Genomic DNA, 23035 nt, shown 5'->3' with positions numbered 1-23035 from the left:
GGCACCCTGATTTGAAGTCAAATAAACCTGGATTCAGGTTCCAGTTTTCTACGACTTAAGACTTTAAGCAAATTACTTGATTTCTCTAAGCCTCATATTCCTCACCTATGAAATGCTTATAAGAACTATCTGGTAGAATTTTTATGGGGATTAAATGAGATAATGTTTAAGAAGCACTGAGCGTAGAGAGGAACTCAGTCAGTTACGGATGATGTTGTTATTAATAAAAATGTTCAGGGCTTCCCTGGTGGCGCAGTGGTTGAGAGTCTGCCTGCCGATGCAGGAGACACAGGTTCATGCCCCGGTCCGGGAAGATCCCACATGCCACGGAGCAGCTGGGCCCGTGAGCCATGGCCACTGAGCCTGCGCGTCCGGAGCCTGTGCTCCACAATGGGAGAGGCCACAACAGTGAGAGGCCCACATACCACAAAACAAACAAACAAACAAAAAATGTTTAAAAGACAAAAAAAAAATGAGGTTCCAGAAAACTTGGCCTTCTGTATCCTGAATATTAGTTTCCTTCTAAAATGGCTGGTTTAGGGACTCCCCTGGTGGTCCAGTGGTTAAGACTCCACACTCCCAATGCAGTGGGGGGGCCTGGGTTCGATCCCTGGTCAGGGTACTAAGCCTTTGTGCCGCAACTATTGAGCCGGCGTGTCGCAACTAGAGAAGCCTGTGCGCCACAACTAGAGAGCCCATGAGCCACAACGAAGACCCAGCGCAGCCAACATAAATAAAAATTAAAATGGCTGGTTTAATGCCCTTTTTCCGGGAACCCACGTACATTCTGCAAGAGGTAGTGATGAGCTGATCCATAAATTTGAAGCCCAGCCTTCTAGGTTCTAGGAGGATTCAATAACGTATACAGAAACACAGGGATTCTGAGAAATAAATGTTTCTCTCCAATGACCAAGGTAAACTTTACAGCTCACCACTGACTCTGTTTGGCCATGGTAAAGACGTTCACTTTCACATTTTTATGTCGTATTATATTAATGAGCAATGTAATTCATGTTTGATTTTGCTGCTGCTGTTAATCACTCTCAGACCTTCAATCATCTATGTAGATATAGGGTAGGTTAAAGAGGTATTCTGTGTAGGTGTTCTAACACCTAAGAGTGTTAGAACAAATTTGGAGAATGTTTCAAGGCTGTGAAAAATTGCCTGTTCTTAAAAGAATTTATGGCCATCTTCTTGTGATTTTGTATATATATTGAAATGTGGTGGTTGAGATATTTATCAACATTGAATCAGAAAAATTGTAACACTGAATCATGTTTCTAAACTCTATAGGAATATATTTTAAAATGGGCATAAGTGGTAAAGACAATTAAAACGATAGAATGAAATTTTTTTTTCACAGAATTCAAGGTAATTTTTTCTTTGTGGATCAAAGGAGGGTATAGGAATATATCAGAGTCTTCTAAGGTATTAGAGGAAAATATGTTAATAATCTTTAATATTTTAATCATGGTTTTTTCATAGAGAAATTTCATAAGGCAAAACATATACCTCATTTCCTTATACCCTTGAAAATGAAAAATCATTTTGATTATTGATTTTTTTTAACTACCATCTAAGAGTTAAACAATTATGGCATCATTTCTCACACTCAGATTCAGAATGGTCAAGAGGTGTTTGAAGGACTTGACAAAACTAAAAGTATAGCGTTTTTGACAGCTGCTCGGTGGCAATAGTGATACTAAATCATAGGCTGCAGAAAGGGAGTTAAATTGTACCCTTGCCAGTACTCCTGCCCTGCCTTAGAGCTATGTCACAGCTAAAAGCCAGACTGAAGCACCCAGGGGTATTATGTTAAATGAAATAAGTCAAGAGAAAGACAAATACTGCATGATTTCACTTATATATGGATTCTACAAAACAAATCAAAACCCATAGATACAGCGAATAGGTAGTTGGTTGCCAGAGGGGAAGGGGTTGGCAGGGGTGAAATAGGTGAAGGGGGGGGTCAAGAGGTACAAACTTCCAGTTATAAAATAAATAAGTTATGAGGATGTAATGTATAGCATGGAGAACACAGTCAATAGTATTGTATTGACTTTGTATGGTGACAGATAATGACTAGACTTATTGTGGTGACCATTTCACGGTGTATACAAATGGCAAATCACTATGTTGTACACATGAAACTAATATAATATTATATGTCAGATGTACTTAAATTTTTTAAAAAGACTGAAACTCAGAATGATTTGGAGAAGTAAGCTTTTGTTTTTAAGAAGAAGCAGAGCTATGCAGTATTAAAAAATGGGGAAATATTCAGAAGGATAATGGAGTGAGAATCTATTAGAACAATAAATATAGATTGGCTTCTGCTGATCATTTTGATTCCATGTGCAATAGAAGAGATAGCCCATGACTTTGTTTTCCTCTCAGGGTGATAATAATATTGAATTATGTTAATATGTTTAACACTGTATGTTACAGAAGTTGGACTTTATAGAGTCTGATGGTTCCTGTTCCTCTGAAGCACTTTCAAAGAAAGAACTCTCTGCCGAAGAGCTGTATAAGCGACTCGAGAAACTCATTATTGAGGACAAAGCAAATGATGAACAGATCTTTGACTGGGTAGAGGTATAAAGACTATGTCACCTTCCCTGATATCTCTGCAAGAAAGATTCTTGTGGGATCCCTTCATTCACATATTTACCCTGTCACTTAATGGGAGTTTTTAACTTTAATGAAGTTAGTTTTTATTCTTACATGTTTATGTATTTGAAAGTAATGCTGTTTTTCTATTTTTATAAGATTCATAGTCTTTTATAAAGTCAGGTAAAAATATTCAGAACATAAGCCATTTTTCTGGATCTCTCATTAGTTTTGGATACACCCTGCATTTTACCATTCAAAAATTTGCATTTCTTTCTGAATGTTGTCATGTTTTAAATACTAATCTGGATAAAATTAATAAGCAATATATAATTATTATTAAATGTGTTGACTGACATTTTCATAACAACGCTCCCTTCTGGAAACTTCATATCTTACTTATCTTGTGTTATGGAGTCTGTTGATCATGTCCGATTTTAATTTGTTACTGTATTCCTTTAAATAGTAACTTCTGTTTATGTACATGTGTTTTATTTGTGCACATTTCCATGGGATCGTATACTAATCCAAGTTGAAAGAAAGCCATTGAAGGCTAATCTAGTTCTCTGCCTCTTGCGTAAATCTTGTTTTGTAGTCCTTCTAATGGGCTGTTGTTTTCTTAACAACTCATTTCCAGGCACTGAGAAATAATGAAGCTTCTGATAAATTGATTTTTTTACCTATTTTCCCTGCTGTCTATACGATAATCTGTCAACTCACCTAATTCAGAATCTTTTTAAAGTAATTTATACTAGTCAGTAAGGTATATCCCTATCTCCCCCTCTAGGTTCTTTCATTCCTTCCTGAGATCTAGATATCCAGACCCTTGTCTGCTTATTCTCATACAAACATAACCTGGATTTTGAACATTCCTCTCAAAGTGACATGTGCAAACTGAGCATGATCACCGGGTGTGGTCCAACAGTACAGAGTTAGGTGGTGCTTTTTGCTTTTTTTTTTTTTTTTTTAAAAACTGTGCTTCTGGCAGGCTCACTACACTGAGCTCAAACTGCTCTTTCAGTCTTTTTTTTTTTTAACATCTTTATTGGAGTATAATTGCTTTACAATGGTGTGTTAGTTTCTGCTGTATCACAAAGTGAATCAGCTGTACGTATACATATATCCCCATATCTCCGCCCTCTTGCATCTCCCTCCCACCCTCCCTATCCCACCCCTCTAAGTGGTCACAAAGCACCAAGCTGATCTCCCTGTGCTATGCGGCTGCTTCCCACTAGCTAGCTATTTACATTTGGGAGTCTGTATATGTCCATGCCATTCTCTCACTTCATCCCAGCTTCCCCTTCCCCCTCCCCATGTCCTCAAGTCCATTCTCTACATCTGTGTCTTTATTCCAGTCCTGCCCCTAGGTTCTTCATAACTTTTTTTTTTTTAAGATTCCATATATATGTGTTAGCATACGGTATTTGTTTTTCTCTTTCTGTCTTACTTCACTCTGTACGACAGACTCTAGGTCCATCCATCTCACTATAAATAACTCAATTTTGTTTCTTTTTATGGCTGAGTAATATTCCATTGTATATATGTGCCACATCTTCTTTATCCCTTCATCTGTCAATGGACACTTAGGATGCTTCCATCTCCTGGCTATTGTAAATAGACCTGCAATGAACATTGTGGTACATGACTCTTTTTGAATTATGGTTTTCTCAGGGTATATGCCCAGTAGTAGAATTGCTGGGTCATATGGTAGTTCTATTTTCAGTTTTTTAAGGAACCTCCGTACTGTTCTCCATAGTGGCTGTATCAATTTACATTCCCACCAACAGTGTAAGAGGGTTCCCTTTTCTCCACACCCTCTCTAGCATTTGTTGTCTGTAGATTTTTTGATGATGGCCATTCTGACTGGTGTGAGGTGATACCTCATTGTAGTATTGATTTGCATTTCTCTAATGATTAGTGATGTTGAGCATTCTTTCATGTGTTTGTTGGCGATCTGTATATCTTCTTTGGAGAAACGTGTATTTAGGTCTGCCCATTTTTGGATTGGGTTGTTTGTTCTTTTGATACTGAGTTGCATGAGCTGCTTGTAAATTTTGGAGGTTAATCTTTTGTCAGTTGCTTCATTTGCAAATATTTTCTCCTATTCTGAAGGTTGTCTTTTCGTCTTGTTTAAGGTTTCCTTTGCTGTGCAAAAGCTTTTAAGTCTCATTACGTCCCATTTGTTTATTTTTGTTTTATTTCCATTTCTCTAGGAGGTGGGTCAAAAAGGATCTTGCTGAGATTTATGTCATAGAGAGTTCTGCCTGTGCTTTCCTCTAAGAGTTTGATAGTGTCTGGCCTTACATTTAGGTCTTTAATCCATTTGGAGTTTATTTTTGTGTATGGTGTTAGGGAGTGTTCTAATTTCATTGTTTTACATGTAGCTGTCCAGTGTTCCCAGCACCACTTATTGAAGAGGCTGTCTTTTCTCCATTCTATATTCTTGCCTCCTTTATGAAAGATAAGGTGACCATATGTGTGTGGGTTTATCTCTGGGCTTTCTATCCTGTTCCATTGATCTATATTTCTGTTTTTATGCCAGTACCATACTGTCTTGATTACTGTAGCTTTGTAGTATAGTCTGAAGTCAGGGAGCCTGATTCCTCCAGCTCTGTTTTTCTTTCTCAAGATTGCTTTGGCTATTCGGGGTCTTTAGTGTTTCCATACAAATTGTAAAATTTTTTGTTCCAGTCCTATGAAAAATGCCATTGGTAGTTTGATAGGGATTCCATTGAATCTTTAGATTGCTTTGGGTAGTATAGTCATTTTCACAGTATTGATTATTCCAATCCAAGAACATGGTATATCTCTGCATCTGTTTGTATCATCTTTAATTTCTTTCATCAGTGTCTTATAGTTTTCTACATACAGTTCTTTTGTCTCCTTATGTAGGTTTATTCCTAGGTATTTTATTCTTTTTGTTGCAGTGGTAAATGGGAGTGTTTCCTTAATTTCTCTTTCAGATTTTTCATCATTAGTGTATAGGAATGCCAGAGATTTCTGTGCATTAATTTTGTATCCTGGAACTTTACGAGATTCGTTGATTAGCTCTAGTAGTTTTCTGGGAGCATCTTTAGGATCCTCTATGTATAGTATGTCATCTGCAAACAGTGACAGCTTTACTTCTTCTTTTCCCGTTTGGATTCCTTTCATTTCTTTTTCTTCTCTGATTGCTGTGCCTAAAACTTTCAAAACTATGTTGAATTTTTTTTTTTTTTTTTTTTTTTTTTTTTGCGGTACACAGGCCTCTCACTGTTGTGGCCTCTCCCGTTGCGGAGCACAGGCTCCGGATGCGCAGGCCCAGCAGCCATGGCTCACAGGCCTAGCCTCTCCGTGGCATGTGGGATTTTCCCGGACCGGGGCACGAACCCGTGTCGCCTGCATCGGCAGGCGGACTCTCAACCACTGCGCCACCAGGGAAGCCCAACTATGTTGAATTTTAATAGTGGTGAGAGTGGACAAACTTGTCTTGTTCCTGATCTTAGTGGAAATGGTTTCAGTTTTTCACCATTGAGAACGATGTTGGCTATGGGTTTGTCATATATGGTCTTTATTATGTTGAGGTAGGTTCCCTCTATGCCTACTTTCTGGAGGGTTTTTATCATCGATGGGTGTTGAATTTTATTGAAAGCTTTTTCTGCATCTCTTGAGATTATCATATGGTTTTTTCCTTCAATTTGTAAAAACGATTTATCACATTGATTGATTTGCATATATTGAAGAATCCTTGCATTCCTGGGATAAACCCCACTTGATCATGGTGTATGATCCTTTTAATGTGCTGTTGGATTCTGTTTACTAGTATTTTGTTGAGGATTTTTACATCTATGTTCATCAGTGATATTGGCCTGTAGTTTTCTTTCTTTGTGACATCTTTGTCTGGTTTTGGTATCAGGGTGATGGTGGCCTTGTAGAATGAGTTGGGGCGTGTTCCTCCCTCTGCTATATTTTGGAAGGGTTTGAGAAGGATACGTGTTAGCTCTTCTCTAAATGTTTGATAGAATTCGCCTGTGAAGCCATCTGGTCCTGGGCTTTTGTTTGTTGGAAGATTTTTAATCACAGTCTCAATTTCAGTGCTTGTGATTGGTCTGTTTATATTTTCTATTTCTTCCTGGTGCAGTCTCTGAAGGTTGTGCTTTTCTAAGAATTTGTCCATTTCTTCCAGGTTGTCCATTTTATTGGCATATAGTTGACTGTAGTAATCTCTCATGATCCTTTGTATTTCTGTAGTGTCAGTTGTTACTTCTCCTTTTTCATTTCTAATTGTATTGATTAGAGTCTTCTCCCTTTTTTTCTTGATGAGTCTGGCTAATGGTTTATCAATTTTCTTTATCTTCTCAAAGAACCAGCTTTTAGTTTTATTGATCTTTGCTATCGTTTCCTTCATTTCTTTTTCATTTATTTCTGCTTTGATCTTTATGATTTCTTTCCTTCTGCTAACTTTGGGGTGTTTTTGTTCTTCTTTCTCTGATTGCTTTAGGTGTAAGGTTAGGTTGTTTATTTGAGATGTTTCTTGAGGTAGGATTTTATTGCTATAAACTTTCCACTTAGAACTGCTTTTGCTGCATCCCATAGTTTGGGGTTGTCGTGTTTTCATTGTCATTTGTCTCTAGGTAGGTTTTGATTTTCTCTTTGATTTCTTCAGTGATCTCTTCGTTATTAAGTAGTGTATTGTTTAGCCTCCATGTGTTTGTATTTTTTTATGGATTTTTTTCCTGCAGTTGATATCTAGTCTCATAGCGTTGTGGCTGGAAAAGGTACTTGATACGATTTCAATTTTTCTTAAATTTACCAAGGCTTGATTTGTGACCCAAGATATGATCTATCCTGGAGAACATTCCATGAGCACTTGAGAAGAAAGTGTATTCTGTTGGTTTTGGGTGGAATGTCCTATAAATATCAATTAAGTCCATCTTGTTTAATGTATTATTTACAGCTTGTGTTTCCTTATTTATTTTCATTTTGGATGATCTGTCCATTGGTGAAAGTGGGGTGTTAAAGTCCCCTACTATGATTTTGTTACTGTTGATCTCCCCTTTTATGGTTATTAGCATTTGCCTTATGTATTGAGGTGCTCCTAAGTTGGGTGCATAAATATTTACGATTGTTTTATCTTCTTCTTGGATTGATCCCTTGTTCACTATTTAGTGTCCTTCTTTGTCTCTTGTAATAGTCTTTGTTTTAAAGTCTATTTTGTCTGATGTGAGAATTGCTACTCCAGCTTTCTTTTATTTCTATTTGCATGGAATATCTTTTTCCATCCCCTCACTTTCAGTCTGTATGTGTCCCTAGGTCTGAAGTGGGTCTCTTGTACACAGCATATATACGGGTGTTGTTTTTGTATTTGTTCAGCCAGTCTATGTCTTTTGGTTGGAGCATTTAATCCATTTACATTTAAGGTAATTATCGATATGTATGTTCCTATTACCATTTTCTTAATTGTTTTGGGTTTGTTATTGTAGGTCTTTTCCTTCTCTTGTGTTTCCTGCCTAGAGAAGTTCCTTTAGCATTTGTTGTAGAGCTGGTTTGGTGATGCTGAATTCTCTTAGCTTTTGCTTGTCTGTGAAGGTTTTAATTTCTCCATCGAGTCTGAATGTGATCCTTGCTGGGTAGAGTAATCTTGGTTGTATGTTCTTCCCTTTCATTACTTTAAATATGTCCTGCCACTCCCTTCTGGCTTGCAGAGTTTCTGCTAAAAGATCAGCTGTTAACCTTATGGGGATTCCCTTGTATGTTATTTGTTGTTTTTCTCTTGCTGCTTTTAATATTTTTTCTTTGTATTTAATTTTTGATAGTTTGATTAATATGTGTGTCTTGGCATGTTTCTCCTTGGATTTATCCTGTATGGGACTCTGTGCTTCCTGGACTTGATTGACTATTTCCTTTCCCATATTAGGGAAGTTTTCAACTATAATCTCTTCAAATATTTTCTCAGTCCCTTTCTTTTTCTCTTCTTCTGGGACCCCTATAATTCGAATGTTGGTGTGTTTAGTGTTGTCCCAGAGGTCAATGAGACTGTCCTCAAATTCTTTTCATTCTTTTTTCTTTATTGTGCTCTGCGGTAGTTATTTCCACTATTTTATCTTCCAGGTCACTTATCTGTTCTTCTGCCTCAGTTATTCTGCTATTGATTCCTTCTAGAGAATTTTAAATTTCATTTATTGTGTTGTTCATCATTGTGTGTTTGCTCTTTAGTTCTTCTAGGTCCTTGTTAAACGTTTCTTATATTTTCTCCATTCTATTTCCAAGATTTTGGATCATCTTTACTGTCATTACTCTGAATTCTTTTTCAGGTAGACTGCCTATTTCCTCTTCATTTGTTTGGTCTGGTACGTTTTTACCTTGCTCCTTCATCTGCTGTGTGTTTCTCTATCTTCTCATTTTGCTTAACTTACTGTGTTTGGGGTCTCCTTTTCGTAGGCTGCAGGTTTGTGGTTCCCGCTGCTTTTGGTGTCTGTCCCCAGTGGCTAAGGATGGTTCAGTGGGTTGCGTAGGCTTCCTGGTGGAGAGGACTAATGCTGTTGCTGCGCTCTCCTCTGTGGCCCCGAAGCTTCCCCCCCGCCTCACCCCCCTCCCCCCATCTCCGCCAGTGAAGGGACTTCCTAGTGCGTGGAAACTTTTCCCCCTTCACAGCTCCCTCCTAGAGGTGCAGGTTTTGTCCCTATTCTTTTGTCTGTGTTTATTCTTTTTTCTTTTGCCCTACCCAGGTACCTGGGGAGTTTCTTGCCTTTTGGGAAGTCTGAGGTCTTTTGCCAGCGTTCAGTAGATGTCCTGTAGGAGTTGTTCCACATGTAGATGTATTTCTGATGTATTTGTGGGGAGGAAGGTGATCTCCACGTCTTACTCCTCTGCCATCTTGAAGGTCTCCTTGCTCTTTCAGTCTTGTAGTACCCATTCTTTTATATTCTACAGGTTAGTCACCTCTCCCATCCCAAACTTATGCATTTGGTTTTGAACCAAAATGGTGTTTTAAAAATTCATTTCTTTTTGTTAAATAGTTATTTATTTATTTTATTTATTTGGTGGCACTGGGTCTTAGTTGCAGCAGGTGGGCAGACTCTTTATTTGCAGCTCACCAGCTCCTTAGCTGTGGCATGCAGACATGCAGACTCTTAGTTGCAGCATGCATGTATGATCTAGTTCCCTGACCAGGGATTGAACCCTGGCCCCCTGCATTGGGAGCGTGGAGGCTTATCCAGTGTGCCACCGGGGAAGTCCCTTAATAATTTAATTCTGTTTACATTTATCTTCTTAAATTAGACAGTTTTTTTTTTTTAGTCTTGTCAGGACATTTTAGATTCTGACTTGGTCATAAATTTTGCTTGCCATCTTTTTCACTTTGTATCCTCCTTGCATTTCATTAATATGTCAACTTTGTCCTCATTCGAGTTATGGGTAAAATGTGTGAATGGGGTAGGACCAAGGATAAAGCAGCATACTTTTCAGGACCAAATCTCACCCCACCCCTGTGGACATTTCAGCTATTAACTTATTTATTATTTCACATCATTCTAATGTCTAGTTCACCTTTTCATCTTGTCCATAAGGGGATATCTCTTACTAGATAATTTGTCAAATGCCTTGCTAAAGTCTAGAAAAGTGAAGGCTGTATCCATCTGAGCTACCGTATACTGATTGTATCAGAAAAGGAAAGAAGTTTAGTTTAGCATGACTTGTTTTTCATGTATGTATTTATTCCTCTTAACATAACCATCTCTTTCCGCTCTAAGACTTTTAAACCATTCATATGATAGTTTGTTATAGATTTTAGCATAGAATCAGCATCAGGCTTTCCGGTATATTGTTGACATCATCAGACACCTTCTTTTTTTTTTTTTTTTGCGATACGCGGGCCTCTCACTGTCGTGGCCTCTCCCATTGCGGAGCACAGGCTCCGGATGCGCAGGCTCAGCGGCCATGGCTCATGGGCCCAGCCACTCCGCGGCATGTGGGATCTTCCTGGACCGGGGCGTGAACCCGTGTTCCCTGCATCGGCAGGTGGACTCTCAACCACTGCGCCACCAGGGAAGCCCCAGACACCTTCTTTTATGTTTTAAAAGTCAGGTCAATGTTTGCATACTTAACATCATTCTCCTTCTCCATGATTTTTCATAGATTTCAGCAGTTTGGTCTTTTATTCTGTTTCTCATGTATTGCAAAATGATGCTGTTTTTACCTCTTCGTCCATGTTGGGCCTCATTTTTTAAATATCAGTATTTATTCTGCCTAGTCCAGACCAACAATTATTCTCCTTAAATAGAAGATGAAGGGTAAATTGTACTGAATGTAAATTATACCTAACAAAGGTGACTTTTAAAAAAGGAGCAAGAAGAGAAAAACATAATGGTCACTGAGCTGACAATACATATAAGGTGTTCGTTGCTCTGTGTGTGATACTGGTACTATATAATAATCTGATTTCGCTCATCAATTCCAATTAGCAGACCCATCTTCCTTATTGTTCTGTGCATTTTTGTTAACATCTTTGCTTAATCTTTAGTGTTCTTGATACTTTTCTTCATGTCTTTTCTATTCTTGAATGTTAGAATTACAGTATGTGGCTATTTGGTAGAAGAAATATGCAATTTGTTTCTTTAAAACAGAAGAAACAGTCATGGTTTGGAAGTGTTATTTATTATCTAATCACATTTAGCTAATTTGTTTATTTTTCTCAGACTCCACTTGAAGTCTAATCCTTGGGGATTTCAAATGATATTCAGTTGAAATAGCTCTACATGTTTATAAAGTATTGTTGGGCCAAAAAGTAATGGTGTGTTTTTATTCTCTCATTTATTCTTCAAAAATAATTGTTCAGACTTTGCAGAAGTAATTTCTGGGGCTAGACCAGCTTTGGCTTCAGCCTGTTTATTTTTTAAAGAGGTATACCAGCAACTGGCTATAACACATAAATCATCATGAAATCTTTTATGCATAGTTCTTGCCCCACCCTATCCTCAGCCTTAGCTGTCAGCAGTGCCACCACATGTTTCTGTCCTGTGGGAAAAGATCGGTAACAAAAGGTATCACGGCCCTCTGTGTTCAGCTCTGCCAGTGTCCCACAGAGCCGGCCATCTTACTTGTTAACCACTCTTAATTCTGCTCTCAGGAAGCCGCCAGTTCCTCCCAGGTGATGTGCAAGGTTAGGTATTCAACAAAGAGAGAGCTGCTGGTTAGTCTGTGTCAGTTCTGAAATTCATAAACGTTAAACTGATCTCTAAATATCTTTGAAATTCTTAGCTTTCTAACATATAACGTTTAAAATGACATCTTTAATTTTTTCCTAGCCAGTCATTTTAAGGCTGACTCTTTCAGTAGAAAATACTATGCTGTGCTGTTAAAAGAAGCTGAGATAAGCATGAATTCTGTTCACAGGCATAAGGAGCATAAACTCTGGAAAATATTTGAAATACCTGCCTAGAAAATGGCCACTTTTGTTTGTCTTTTCCTTTTGCTAGTCATCTGGTTTAGTATAGTGGGGTTTTTTCTTTGAATTTTAATTTATTTTATTTTTATACAGCACGTTCTTGTTAGTTATCTGTTTTATACACATCAGTGCATATATATCAATCCCAATCTCCCAATTCATCCCACCCCTTCACCCCCCCACTTTCCCCCCTTGGTGTCCATACTAGTGTAGTGTTTTATAGCAAAAAGATAAGATCCTAAGAGAAACTAAAAAATAAATTGGGGGCCCATTTACTCTATTTACCTTATCTCTAAATACATTTTTTTACCATCCTTAGAAAAGAGTAATAGTTTTCTCACCACCACCTGAAGAGTTTGTTTGAGGTAATGCTTGAAATTAACCTCCAAGTCACATTAAAATTAAGATGAGAAAGCAGTGTTAGTACATTTAGACATAGTTGCACACTACTGAGCAAAGTAGGCTTTAAAATACTGCGTGGTTGTGGTGTAGTTGTTCTTTCAACTTTATAGATTTGGATAGATCATCTTAGTATGCCTTATTTATTGAGAAGGGAAAATGCTTTTAAATGGTTACGTTTCTGAATGTATATAGTACACAGCACTGTTTAACTGAATGAGCAAAGGATAGGGGATAGTAAGCTCTCTGAAAATGAAATACTGCTACTGAGAGCATTTTCGGACAGAACTGGCGATAGCCCCAGTATTTTCTGGTGAATTAGAAGACTAATTTTTACAAGAAAGTTGAGCATGATCCCGTCTGCCCTTAGGGCCAGACAAAGCCAGGTTTAGGGGAAAATAATTTCTCTGGTGTGCAAGGGTACCTTTAACTATTCTATTTACTTTTGATTCCAGGCTAACCTAGATGAAAGCCAGATGAGTTCACCTACATTCCTTAGAGCTTTAATGACAGCTGTTTGTAAAGCAGCTATTATAGGTAAGTAATATTTCTGAAGGCAGCTCTTAACACCTGAAATCCCCCGTATGTCAACTACTGATGAGATGATATGGGTCAGAGTTTATATTGCCCTCCAAACTTGCCCTGTAAAGCTCAGTTTCTGTGCCAGATGGATACCATGTCTGTCTGTAATGCCTGGCTGTCTCGGGCAGGGGGATGAATAGCTGCTCTGCCTGCAGAGAGCCCAGATGTGAGCAGTTGCTGCATGCCTTGTGTTCCTCAGTTCAACAGGAAGTTGGTGCATGATCCTTGGGTTGTTTTATACTCTGCTACATGTGACTTTTCCTTTACTTTTCACCTCCAACATTCAAAGCCTCCTGTCTTGCATTGAAGAGTTCTAAAGAACAGTTTGAATATTCTTATTTAATATCAATGAAGGGCTAATCTCAACAGAAAAGCCATTGTATGTAAATACATATATGAGGAAAGAAAATAGCAATTATTTCTCCTGCTTTATGTTGACTTTATATGATAAGACATAGGTGGATAGGATTCAGATTGGTAGAAAACCTAAATGTTCCAAGCTGCATATAGTTTTTAACAGTACTTGATGAGATCATCCACTTAGTCTCAGATAGAAATCCACATTTCTGTCACTGAAGTAGAAAAAAAAAAGAAATCTGTCAGCTCAAAAGTTGTTCAGAATTTCAGGTCTGTCTTTATCATTATAGAGATAGCTTCAGAGTTTAAGATTTTCTCTCAGATGAACGTTTTTTCAGATGAATGTTTTTTCAATGTTAGTTCTTTACCAAGGAAAATAACAAGCTAAGTGGGAAGTCTTCATTAAAATTTTTAAAATAATTTTCAGTATCTATAGAACCATAAGACTTTGGTGTTTTAATATCAGAGTTGTAAAGTATAGAAGCTGCTTTTAAAAACAAGATTGTGTCCCGGTGCTAACTTACAGAGGAAATAAAACTGCATGCTTAAGCTTGCACAAGCCTCTTAGATAGTCTCATCCACTAGAGGGCAGACAGCAGAAGCAAGAAGAACTACAGTTCTGCAGCCTGTGGAATGAAAACCACATTCACAGAAAGATAGACAAAATGAAAAGGCAGAGGACTATGTACCAGATGAAAGAACAAGATAAAACCCCAGAAAAACAACTAAATGAAGTGGAGATAGGCAACCTTCCAGAAAAAGAATTCAGAATAATGATAGTGAAGATGATCCAGAACCTCGGAAAAAGAATGGAGGCAAAGATCGAGAAGATGCAAGAAATGTTTAACAAAGACCTAGAAGAATTAAAGAACAAACACCTAGAAGAATTAAAGAACAAACACCTAGAAGAATTAAAGACAAACAAACAGAGATGAACAATACAATAACTGAAATGAAAAATACACTAGAAGGAATCAATAGAACAATAACTGAGACAGAAGAACGGATAAGAGACCTGGAAGACAGAATGGTGGAATTCACTGCCACGGAACAGAATAAAGAAAAAAGAATGAAAAGAAATGAAGACAGCCTAAGAGATCTCTGGGATAGCATTAAACGCAACAACATTCGCATTATAGGGGTCCCAGAAGGAGAAGAGAGAAAGGACCTGAGAAAATATTTGAAGAGATTATAGTCGAAAACTTCCCTAACATGGGAAAGGAAATAGCCACCCAAGTCCAGAAAGCGCAGAGAGTCCCAGGCAGGATAAACCCAAGGAGAAACACACCGAGACGCATAGTAATCAAATTGACAAAAATTAAAGACAAACAAAAATTATTGAAAGCAACAAGGGAAAAATGACAGATAACATACAAGTGAACTCCCGTAAGGTTAACAACTGATTTCTCAACAGAAACTCTACAAGCCAGAAGGGAGTGGCACAATATATTTAAAGTGATGAAAGGGAAGAACCTACAACCAAGATTACTCTACCCGGCAAGGATCTCATTCAGATTCGATGGAGAAATCAAAAACTTTACAGACAAGCAAAAGCTAAGAGAATTCAGCACCACCAAACCAGCTCTACAACAAATGCTAAAGGAACTTCTCTAAGTGGGAAACACAAGAGAAGAAAAGGACCTACAAAAACAAACCCGAAACAATTGAGAAGATGGTAATAGGAACATACATATCCATAATTACCTTAAATGTGAATGGATTAAATGCTCCAACCAAAAGACACAGGTTTGCTGAATGGATACAAAAACAAGACCCATCTATATGCTGTCTACAAGAGACCCACTTCAGACCTAGGGACACATACAGACTGAAAGGGGATGGAAAAAGATATTCCATGGAAATGGACATCAAAAGAAAGCTGGAGTAGCAATACTCATATCAGATAAAATAGACTTTAAAATAAAGAATGTTACAAGAGACAAGGACACCACATAATGTTCAAGGGCTCAATACATAAGGCAACTGCTAACAGCTGTAAAAGAGGAAATCAACAGTAACACAGTAATAGCGGGGGACTTTAACACCTCACCTAAACCAATGGTCAGATCATCCAGACAGAAAATTAATAAGGAAACACAGGTTTTAAATGACACAATAGACCAGATAGATTTAATTGATATTTATAGGAGATTCCATCCGAAAACAGCAGATTACACTTTCTTCTCAAGTGCACACAGTACATTCTCCAGGATAGATCACATCTTGGGTCACAGATCAAGCCTCGGTAAATTTAAGAAAATTGAAATCATATCGAGCAACTTTTCCGACCACAATGCTATGAGATTAGAAGTCAGTTACAGGGAAAAAAACATAAAAAACACAAACACATAGAGGTTAAACCATACGTTACTAAATAACCAAAGATCATTGAAGAAATCAAAGAGGAAATCAAAAAAGTACCTAGAGACAAATGACAACGAAAACACGACGATCCCAAAACCTATGGGATGCAGCAAAAGCAGTTTTAAGAGGGAAATTTATAGCAATACAATCCTACCTCAAGAAACAAGAAAAATCTCAAATAAACCATCTAATCTTACACCTAAAGGAACTAGAGAAAGAAGAACAAACAAAACCCAAAGTTAGTAGAAGGAAAGAAATCATAAAGATCAGAGCAGAAATAAATGAAATAGAAACAAAAAAAACAATAGCAAAGATCAATAAAGCTAAAAAACAAAAACAAAAAACCACTCATGCTTCTAGGCCCTGAGCATGCTTTTCTTAGCCCTTTTTTTACTGTGCCTTTCCCTCAGAAGGCTCAGATTAAATGTGTTGTTTGCCACTGTCACAGTTAGTCCTCATCCTGATAGTAATAAGAAAATGGTTCTAATTCTTTTACCCTTGTGAAAAGATTTTATATGAACTATCACTTTAATTTCCTTTCTAATTCCTTTTGTAGTTTGAAATGTTATGAAACCACTGTCCCTGTTTCATTACGATTAAAGATAAAGGACTGAGTATGCTGCTCTCGAGGGAACCCAGCACTCTAAATATATCCGCCCCCCCCCCTATATTTTTGTTTGTTTGTTTCAGGGAGAATATCCCATTAAGAATTTCAGAAAATTTTGGGTTTCAAAGTCTTTGCCTTGGACCCCCTTGCTTCCTCTTTCCTTGCAGAGTCATGTGTGTCTTATCAACTCAGAAAATTGAAAATGGCTCTGTGTGTTAATGCTCAGTTCTTCTATCACCTCCAGCCGACTGTTCTACCTTCCGAGTAGACACTGCTGTTATCAAGCAGAGAGTGCCGATCTTAATCAAGTACCTAGACTCAGATACGGAGAAGGAACTGCAAGCACTTTATGCACTACAAGCATCAATAGTAAAACTTGATCAACCTGCCAGTAAGTTTACCTCTTGCTACAATTAACCCAACCAGAGGGTGAGATTTATCCAGGCCAAGACATGAGAGATGGTTGGATGGGCTTGAACAGTGGATAATAGAAGAATCACTAATTACAAAAACTCAGATAACCAATAACTTTAATAGACCTGAACGTTTTTAAGTGTTTGACTTTTGTGAGAAAATGATAACAAGAACACTAGTTTATATTAGAGATTTAATCCTCATTCTAGGGCAGGTCTGTCTAATAGACTCTCTGCAATGATGGAAATGTATCTCTGTCATGCAGTATGGTAACCATGAGCCACATATGTCCGTTGAGCACTTAAATGTGGCTACTGTGACTGAGGAAATAAATTTCACTTAATTTAAATGTAAATAGCCACATGTGGTTAGTGGCTACCCCATTGGACAACGCAGGTCTAGGGCATCTTGGCATTAGCATATGTGCAGTACAGTTTTTCACCTTCTTTGACACAGGTCTTAATAATGAAAGAGGATGATACTCTTCAGAATCCTCAGATACCCAACAAAGACATTAAGCCAGGTTAGACTAATTTTCAGTTAAGAGTTATGATTAATACTGGCTAACCAGACAAATAAGGTAACCTGAACACCAGAGTCTTAGTGATGCTGGTAAATTAACTGAATTGTATTAAATCTTGAAAATTCAGTTGAAACTTGTGAAAGTGGTTAGTAGATACTTGGCTATTTTAGAGATAGCACTGAAGTAGTTCTTTGGCATTTCCTTAGGTTGTAGCTTTTTCAGAGTTTTCCTTCTTGGCTAGTGCTATTAAATCCCTCTGGGAGATAAAGGAAAAGATTGAAACAATCCTCAGGGTGTAACCGAGGAGACATTCTATCTATAAATCTCTCTTTTTTGAGCAATAATATAAGCTAAGTTTCCACTGTGAGAGCAAAACAGAGGATTAAAATTGCCCAGATCATCTGGGCATTGAAAACAATAACCAACGACTGTCGTTTCACTGGATAAAATCCAGATGAGATAGTTTTTACCCATTTTTTTCATATGAATTATTACTCTTTTCATTTTGAAAACAACATTAGAGGGGGCAAAAGTACATTCTGCCTTTTCCTCTCAAAATTTGTAAAAATAATATATTTTTATTGTAAAATTTCAAACAAAATGTATAAAGAAGAAAGTAAAAAAAAGTATTCTTGTATTTAATTTTTAAGTGTTTAGGGTGAAAACTACATGATATCAAACAACTCAGCAATATCAGAAAATAGTTCAAATTGAACAAAATAATAGGAATAGGAAACAGTTTAGACTGCTTAAATTTTCCCACTCTTTAGACAAATGGTTTTGCTCTTATGCTATCAAGAGGGGGTGTGATGAAGTGTCATGGATGCTCTTATCCTGGGGAGTTCATGTGCATCCATTCACTGCTTGGAAATACGGTCTTCTCGCAGCTACAGTGCCCCCAGAATTGATGGTTTATTTTCACCTCCTTGCAGATTTGCTACGGATGTTTTTCGATTGCCTGTATGACGAGGAGGTGATCTCTGAGGATGCCTTCTACAAATGGGAAAGCAGCAAGGACCCCGCAGAGCAGAATGGGAAGGGTGTGGCCCTGAAATCCGTCACAGCATTCTTCACATGGCTGCGGGAAGCAGAAGAGGAGTCTGAGGATAACTAAAACTTCAAATACACAAAATGAAACAAAAGAAACAATTTAAGTATTTTTATAAAAAGTGTCACGTCTTCGCCAATCACAGTGCAGCAAGGCCAATTCTCGCAGAAACCCCCACGTGTGCACGAGTGGGAGAGGGGAAAGAGAAAGAAAGGTGATCATGGAGGAAAAAGGTACTGGAAAAAAGTAAACTTCAAACCTGAGGGCGGGAGCACTAAAACCAAAATACATGTATTATTTATAGAAAGTATTTTCTGTTTTAATCTTTTCTTTTTAAACGAGGACTCATACTTTAAAAAAAAAACATCTGTTTAGCAAAAAAAAAAAAGTTGAGAACTTTTAATTTATTTTAAGGACTGCAAATGCCAGTGTAATTTTTTAATTTGCAGTTTCTGTAAACAACTTGTATAATAGAAAAGCAGAGAAATAAATTTCCCTCCCCTTCAGATGCACCTCACGTTTGTTTTAAAGCATAGTATTTAGTCCAGATTTAAGAAGGTTTGGGGTGAACAAGGTAAGAAAGATTTTTTTTTTTTTTTTGGCATCAAATCTTTCTGCCTGCCTCTCAGCTTGCTTCAGAAAATAAAAAAATCAAAATAGTAATCAAAACATACATAACCTTGGAACAGAAGGAAATGCTGTGGACCAGAGAACTCCAAGAATTGTTTAAAAAAAAAGTGCTACCCTGGGAAAAGTACTCTTAATACTTTTGAAATCTTTAGAGCAACTTTAAGGCTTGTAAATACATAGAACAAATATTTAAAAAAACAAAAAGAAATTGACTCAATACTATTTCTTTTCACTTTCAAAATATAAAGAACAAAATAAAGACAAACATTGCAAGTTTAAAAGAAAGTAAAGTGACTTCTCCTTTTGACAGCTGCTGCATGTTGCGCCCATCTCTGGGAGGTGCTGTCTGGCTTCTCGCTGTCTAATCAAAATCACTTCTGAAGTAGGAGAGAGAGTGAGAGAGAGAGAGAGAGAGTGTGTGTGTGTGTGTGTGTGTGTGTGTGTGTGTGTGTCTGTCTGTCTGTCTGTCTGCCTGCCTGCCTGCCTACCTGCCTGTGTGTCTGCAGTTGGAAAAGGCAAGCTACTTTGTGGGTAAAGGAGGACACTTGTGCTTGGGTGGGAGAGCTTCCCTGAAGTCCAGGGGATGCTTCTTTCCAACACCAACTAGAAATGCATTCATGGTAGGAACAAACCTAACAGCATTATTTTAAATAACCACGTGTTCCACTCTATGTATTTGGATTAGGGACACTAATTCAATTTGATACTACCACTACCACTGATTTTTAAAATCATCATTGCTGCCAGTGCTTAAGAAACCCAAAGATGTCTTCTAAAAAATGAAAGAAACCAAAGCTAAATTACACTTTTTAAAAAGTGGGTGTGGGGTCTAAAACCAAACCAATACCATGTGTGAAAATCACATTTTTCCCAACTTCAACTTCACTCAAGCCATTCTGGTGAGTATAAAACGAACTGTGGTTTGGGCCTCTGTTTCTCCGACAGATATTGGAGTGCTGTACTGTGCTTTTGTTTTTTTTCTTCTTTGATGAAATTGTAGTCTCTACAGGTGGCTTCCCATTTCAATTGTTTGTAGGCCGTCACCCTACAAAATGTATTATGAAGAAAGCCATGCTGCTCCCAAATAAGCAGTCTTGTATTTTGTATCTGGCTAACCAAAGAGTTTTCTAGCTTCCATCCCTGAAGAAGTATTCACATTAAGAGACTTGGCAAGACTTGTGATGCACAAGAACAAAATTGTCCATAGCAATAAAAAACTCTTCTTCAGAATGTAGTTGAACACAATACAGGATCCCACTACATGAGCCCACTGCACAGGGTGGAAAGCTGTTCTCGAAGAACAAAATCCTGAAAGTCTTGTGACAGGCGTATGACAGCAGCTCTCATCAGAGATGCGGCCTGAAAAGTGTCAGGGTCTGGCTGCAGGCTCTGCCTGGGAACCCTCAGTTGGAAGAAGCAACTTGATTCTGTGTTATATTGAGTTTTTAACAGCTGCCAGAATCAAAAGTGCAGAGGATTCTGATCCAGGAATCTCCTGACTGATGCAGTTTTAGGTGTCTGATGCAGCACTCACTCACAGGGGTGAAGGGTGGTGGGTGGGGATGGAGAAGCAAGGTGGTGACTGCCTCTTGGAAATCCGTGGCTCTCCTTTGCAGGGGTCTAGCCAGGACGGAACTTCAGGTAGTAGTGATGGCCTCTTCATGGGTATTTTAGATGTGGACAAGTGTAAGGATTGGAGGAAAGAGAATAATATTGGGGGGAAAATAATTCAAGGGTTGGAAAAACCTTCAGCTATAAACGTCTATAGTACAGTAACAGAAATAGTGTTTGAAATCTCACCTATAAGTGTGAAGTGTGATGAGGAGACTACAAAGTAATTTATGGGTAACTTGTTGCTTTGTGCACAGAACGTTAGATGGGATTAGCAAGATTACCTAATGGCAAAATAAGAGCAAAGTGGGAGAATTGATCCACACTTACACCAGCTGAAATGCAAAACACGGTCATGAATCTTACCCTGTTCACAGTTGCCTTTTTTGTTCTTCTGTTTTATTTTTTATTTTTTTAATTAATTTTGATTGGCATATAGTTGCTTTACAATGTTGTGTTAGCTTCTACTAAACAGCAAAATGGATCAGCCATACATACACATATATCCCCTCCCTTTTGGATTTCCCTCACAGTTTTCTCACTGGAAAGCAAGGTTTGGTTGTTTTTGGTTTAAAGTAATAGGTGACGTGGCCAGCATTGACATGGCTGCAACCCCTTCAAGCTGTCACAAAAGCTCTTTCACCCATTTGAACTTTGGGAAGAGGTTCATTAATTAAGGTTTAGTTCACTGCTTAAGGTGCTTTATGCCTGTATTCAAACCAGCTAACTTGTAGCTACGCAGTAAGTTTAAATGAGAGTTTTTCCCTTTCTAGAAAAAGAACATGATGCCAGTTTTCAAAATAAACCCATCTTAGATTCTTACAAAGACCAGCAAGCCTGTTCATGGCTGCATCATGAACTTGGTTCATTCAACAAATATTTACTGAGCATTTACTGTGTTCTAAGTGCAGGGAATAAAACAGTGAACAAAACAATCTTTACTCAACATGGAGGTCACATTTTTCATGGAAAAAAGAAAAAAAGCAAGCTAGAATTTTACATTGCTACGTCAGCGCACTATCCCCCCGAGACCTGTCTGCCGCTTGTTACGCTGGCAGATCTTTGATTTGGTTTTTGTCTTTTTTAATATATTTCAAAATACAATCTAGATTATTTACAACAATTAACCCAAAGACAGTTTTATCTGGTCTAGGACCACTCTTCAAACAAGTTATCATTCTGGGGTTTTTGACATCTTTTTGTTTCAAATGGCTCCATTCAAGGAGAATTTCCTTTTATCACTCTGTGAACTTGATCCAGTCAAAAGGAAAATTGATCCAGTGAAAAGGATTCTAAGCTAGAAAAAGTAGTCTTGGGCTATTGGCTGTAATTCTGTGTTATCATTACTTAAGTTTTATTCTTTTTTTTTTTTTTTCTTCTTTTTTTGGCCGTGCCGTGCAGCTTGCAGGATCCCAGTTCCCAGACCAGGGACTGAGCCCAAGCCACAGCAGCGAAAGTGCTGAATCCTAACCACTAGACTACCGGAACTCCCTTAAGTTTTATTACTTTAAAAAAAAAAAATGTAGGGATCCAGTTTTTCAGTTTTGACCATCCATTGGCCCTTATGCACTCCTGCATTCCCCATTTTGGAGAGAAGAACATTTTGCATTCCTTTATTTTTGTGTTGCTTTTTTTCTTATTGAGATATATTTCACATACTATAAAATTCACCCCAAATTTACTATATTCACAGTTGTGCAACCATCACCACTTTCTGATGTCAGAGCATTTTCATCATGCCAAAAAGAAGCACATATCCTTTAGTAGCCTCTCCTCATTCTCTACTCTCCTCAGCCTCTGAGAGCCACTTATTCTATTTTTTGTTTCTGTAGATTCATTTAGATGAAATCATACATTGCATTGCTCCAATCCAACATTTAGCAAATGATCAAACCTCACAGGTGTTTGCAACATCAGGGACCTGACAGCAAGGTTTAAGACCCTGATTTTCCCCTGTTTTTGACTTTTTGTTCTCTGTCACTTCTTTAGGTATAACTTGGAAATATGTTTACAACCATCAGCTAATTCTGAACAAGTTCCTGAGAATTTCCTTTTGTCACTCTGTGAACTTGATGTATATGACCTGGGATATCTGACATCCTAGCACTGGCAACTAGGGTCTGGTCATTTTTGACCTCTCATTTATTGCTACTTGAATAACTTGTCCATGGGGTTGAAATTCCTGCATGAATTAGAGGCTACTACAGTGTACCCTAGAAAAGTTAAGATGTAGCTTGACTTGGAGTCTGAGGTTTTATTTGTCCTCTCCCTTGAGGCACATTTGGACATAGTGACTGTTGAGGCTTCTTACTTGTCATGAAAGTAAAATTACTCATTAAGGAATAAACATGCCTTGAAACAGCCCCTACTACTCGTTAGTCCCAGTTTTTTAGTCTTATAGATATAAGTCTTTAGTCTTATAGTCTTATAGATTACTTTTCCTATTCAATAAACTTGAGCTCTAAG

General features: G+C 37.8%; 1 protein-coding gene across 19 annotated transcripts in view; it reads left to right on the top strand.

The window, feature by feature from the left end:
• The window catches only part of EIF4G3 (eukaryotic translation initiation factor 4 gamma 3), a 365407-nt gene extending 346159 nt beyond the window's left edge, over positions 1–19248 (top strand). For all 19 annotated transcript variants that reach the window (XM_067722978.1, XM_067722985.1, XM_067722940.1 and 16 more), the window contains 4 exons: positions 2449–2595; positions 12889–12970; positions 16588–16734; positions 18213–19248. In XM_067722978.1, coding sequence (XP_067579079.1) covers positions 2449–2595; positions 12889–12970; positions 16588–16734; positions 18213–18394 — 558 coding nt within the window. In that variant the 3' untranslated portion in view covers positions 18395–19248. The remainder of the gene's footprint in view (positions 1–2448; positions 2596–12888; positions 12971–16587; positions 16735–18212) is intronic.
• The last annotated feature ends 3787 nt before the right edge of the window (positions 19249–23035 follow it).

The sequence above is a fragment of the Pseudorca crassidens genome, chromosome 2 (genome assembly GCF_039906515.1).
Source record: "Pseudorca crassidens isolate mPseCra1 chromosome 2, mPseCra1.hap1, whole genome shotgun sequence".
NCBI lineage: Eukaryota > Metazoa > Chordata > Mammalia > Artiodactyla > Delphinidae > Pseudorca > Pseudorca crassidens.
The sequence above is the reverse complement of the archived record's forward strand: the minus strand, read 5'-3'. Positions and strand labels throughout refer to the sequence as shown.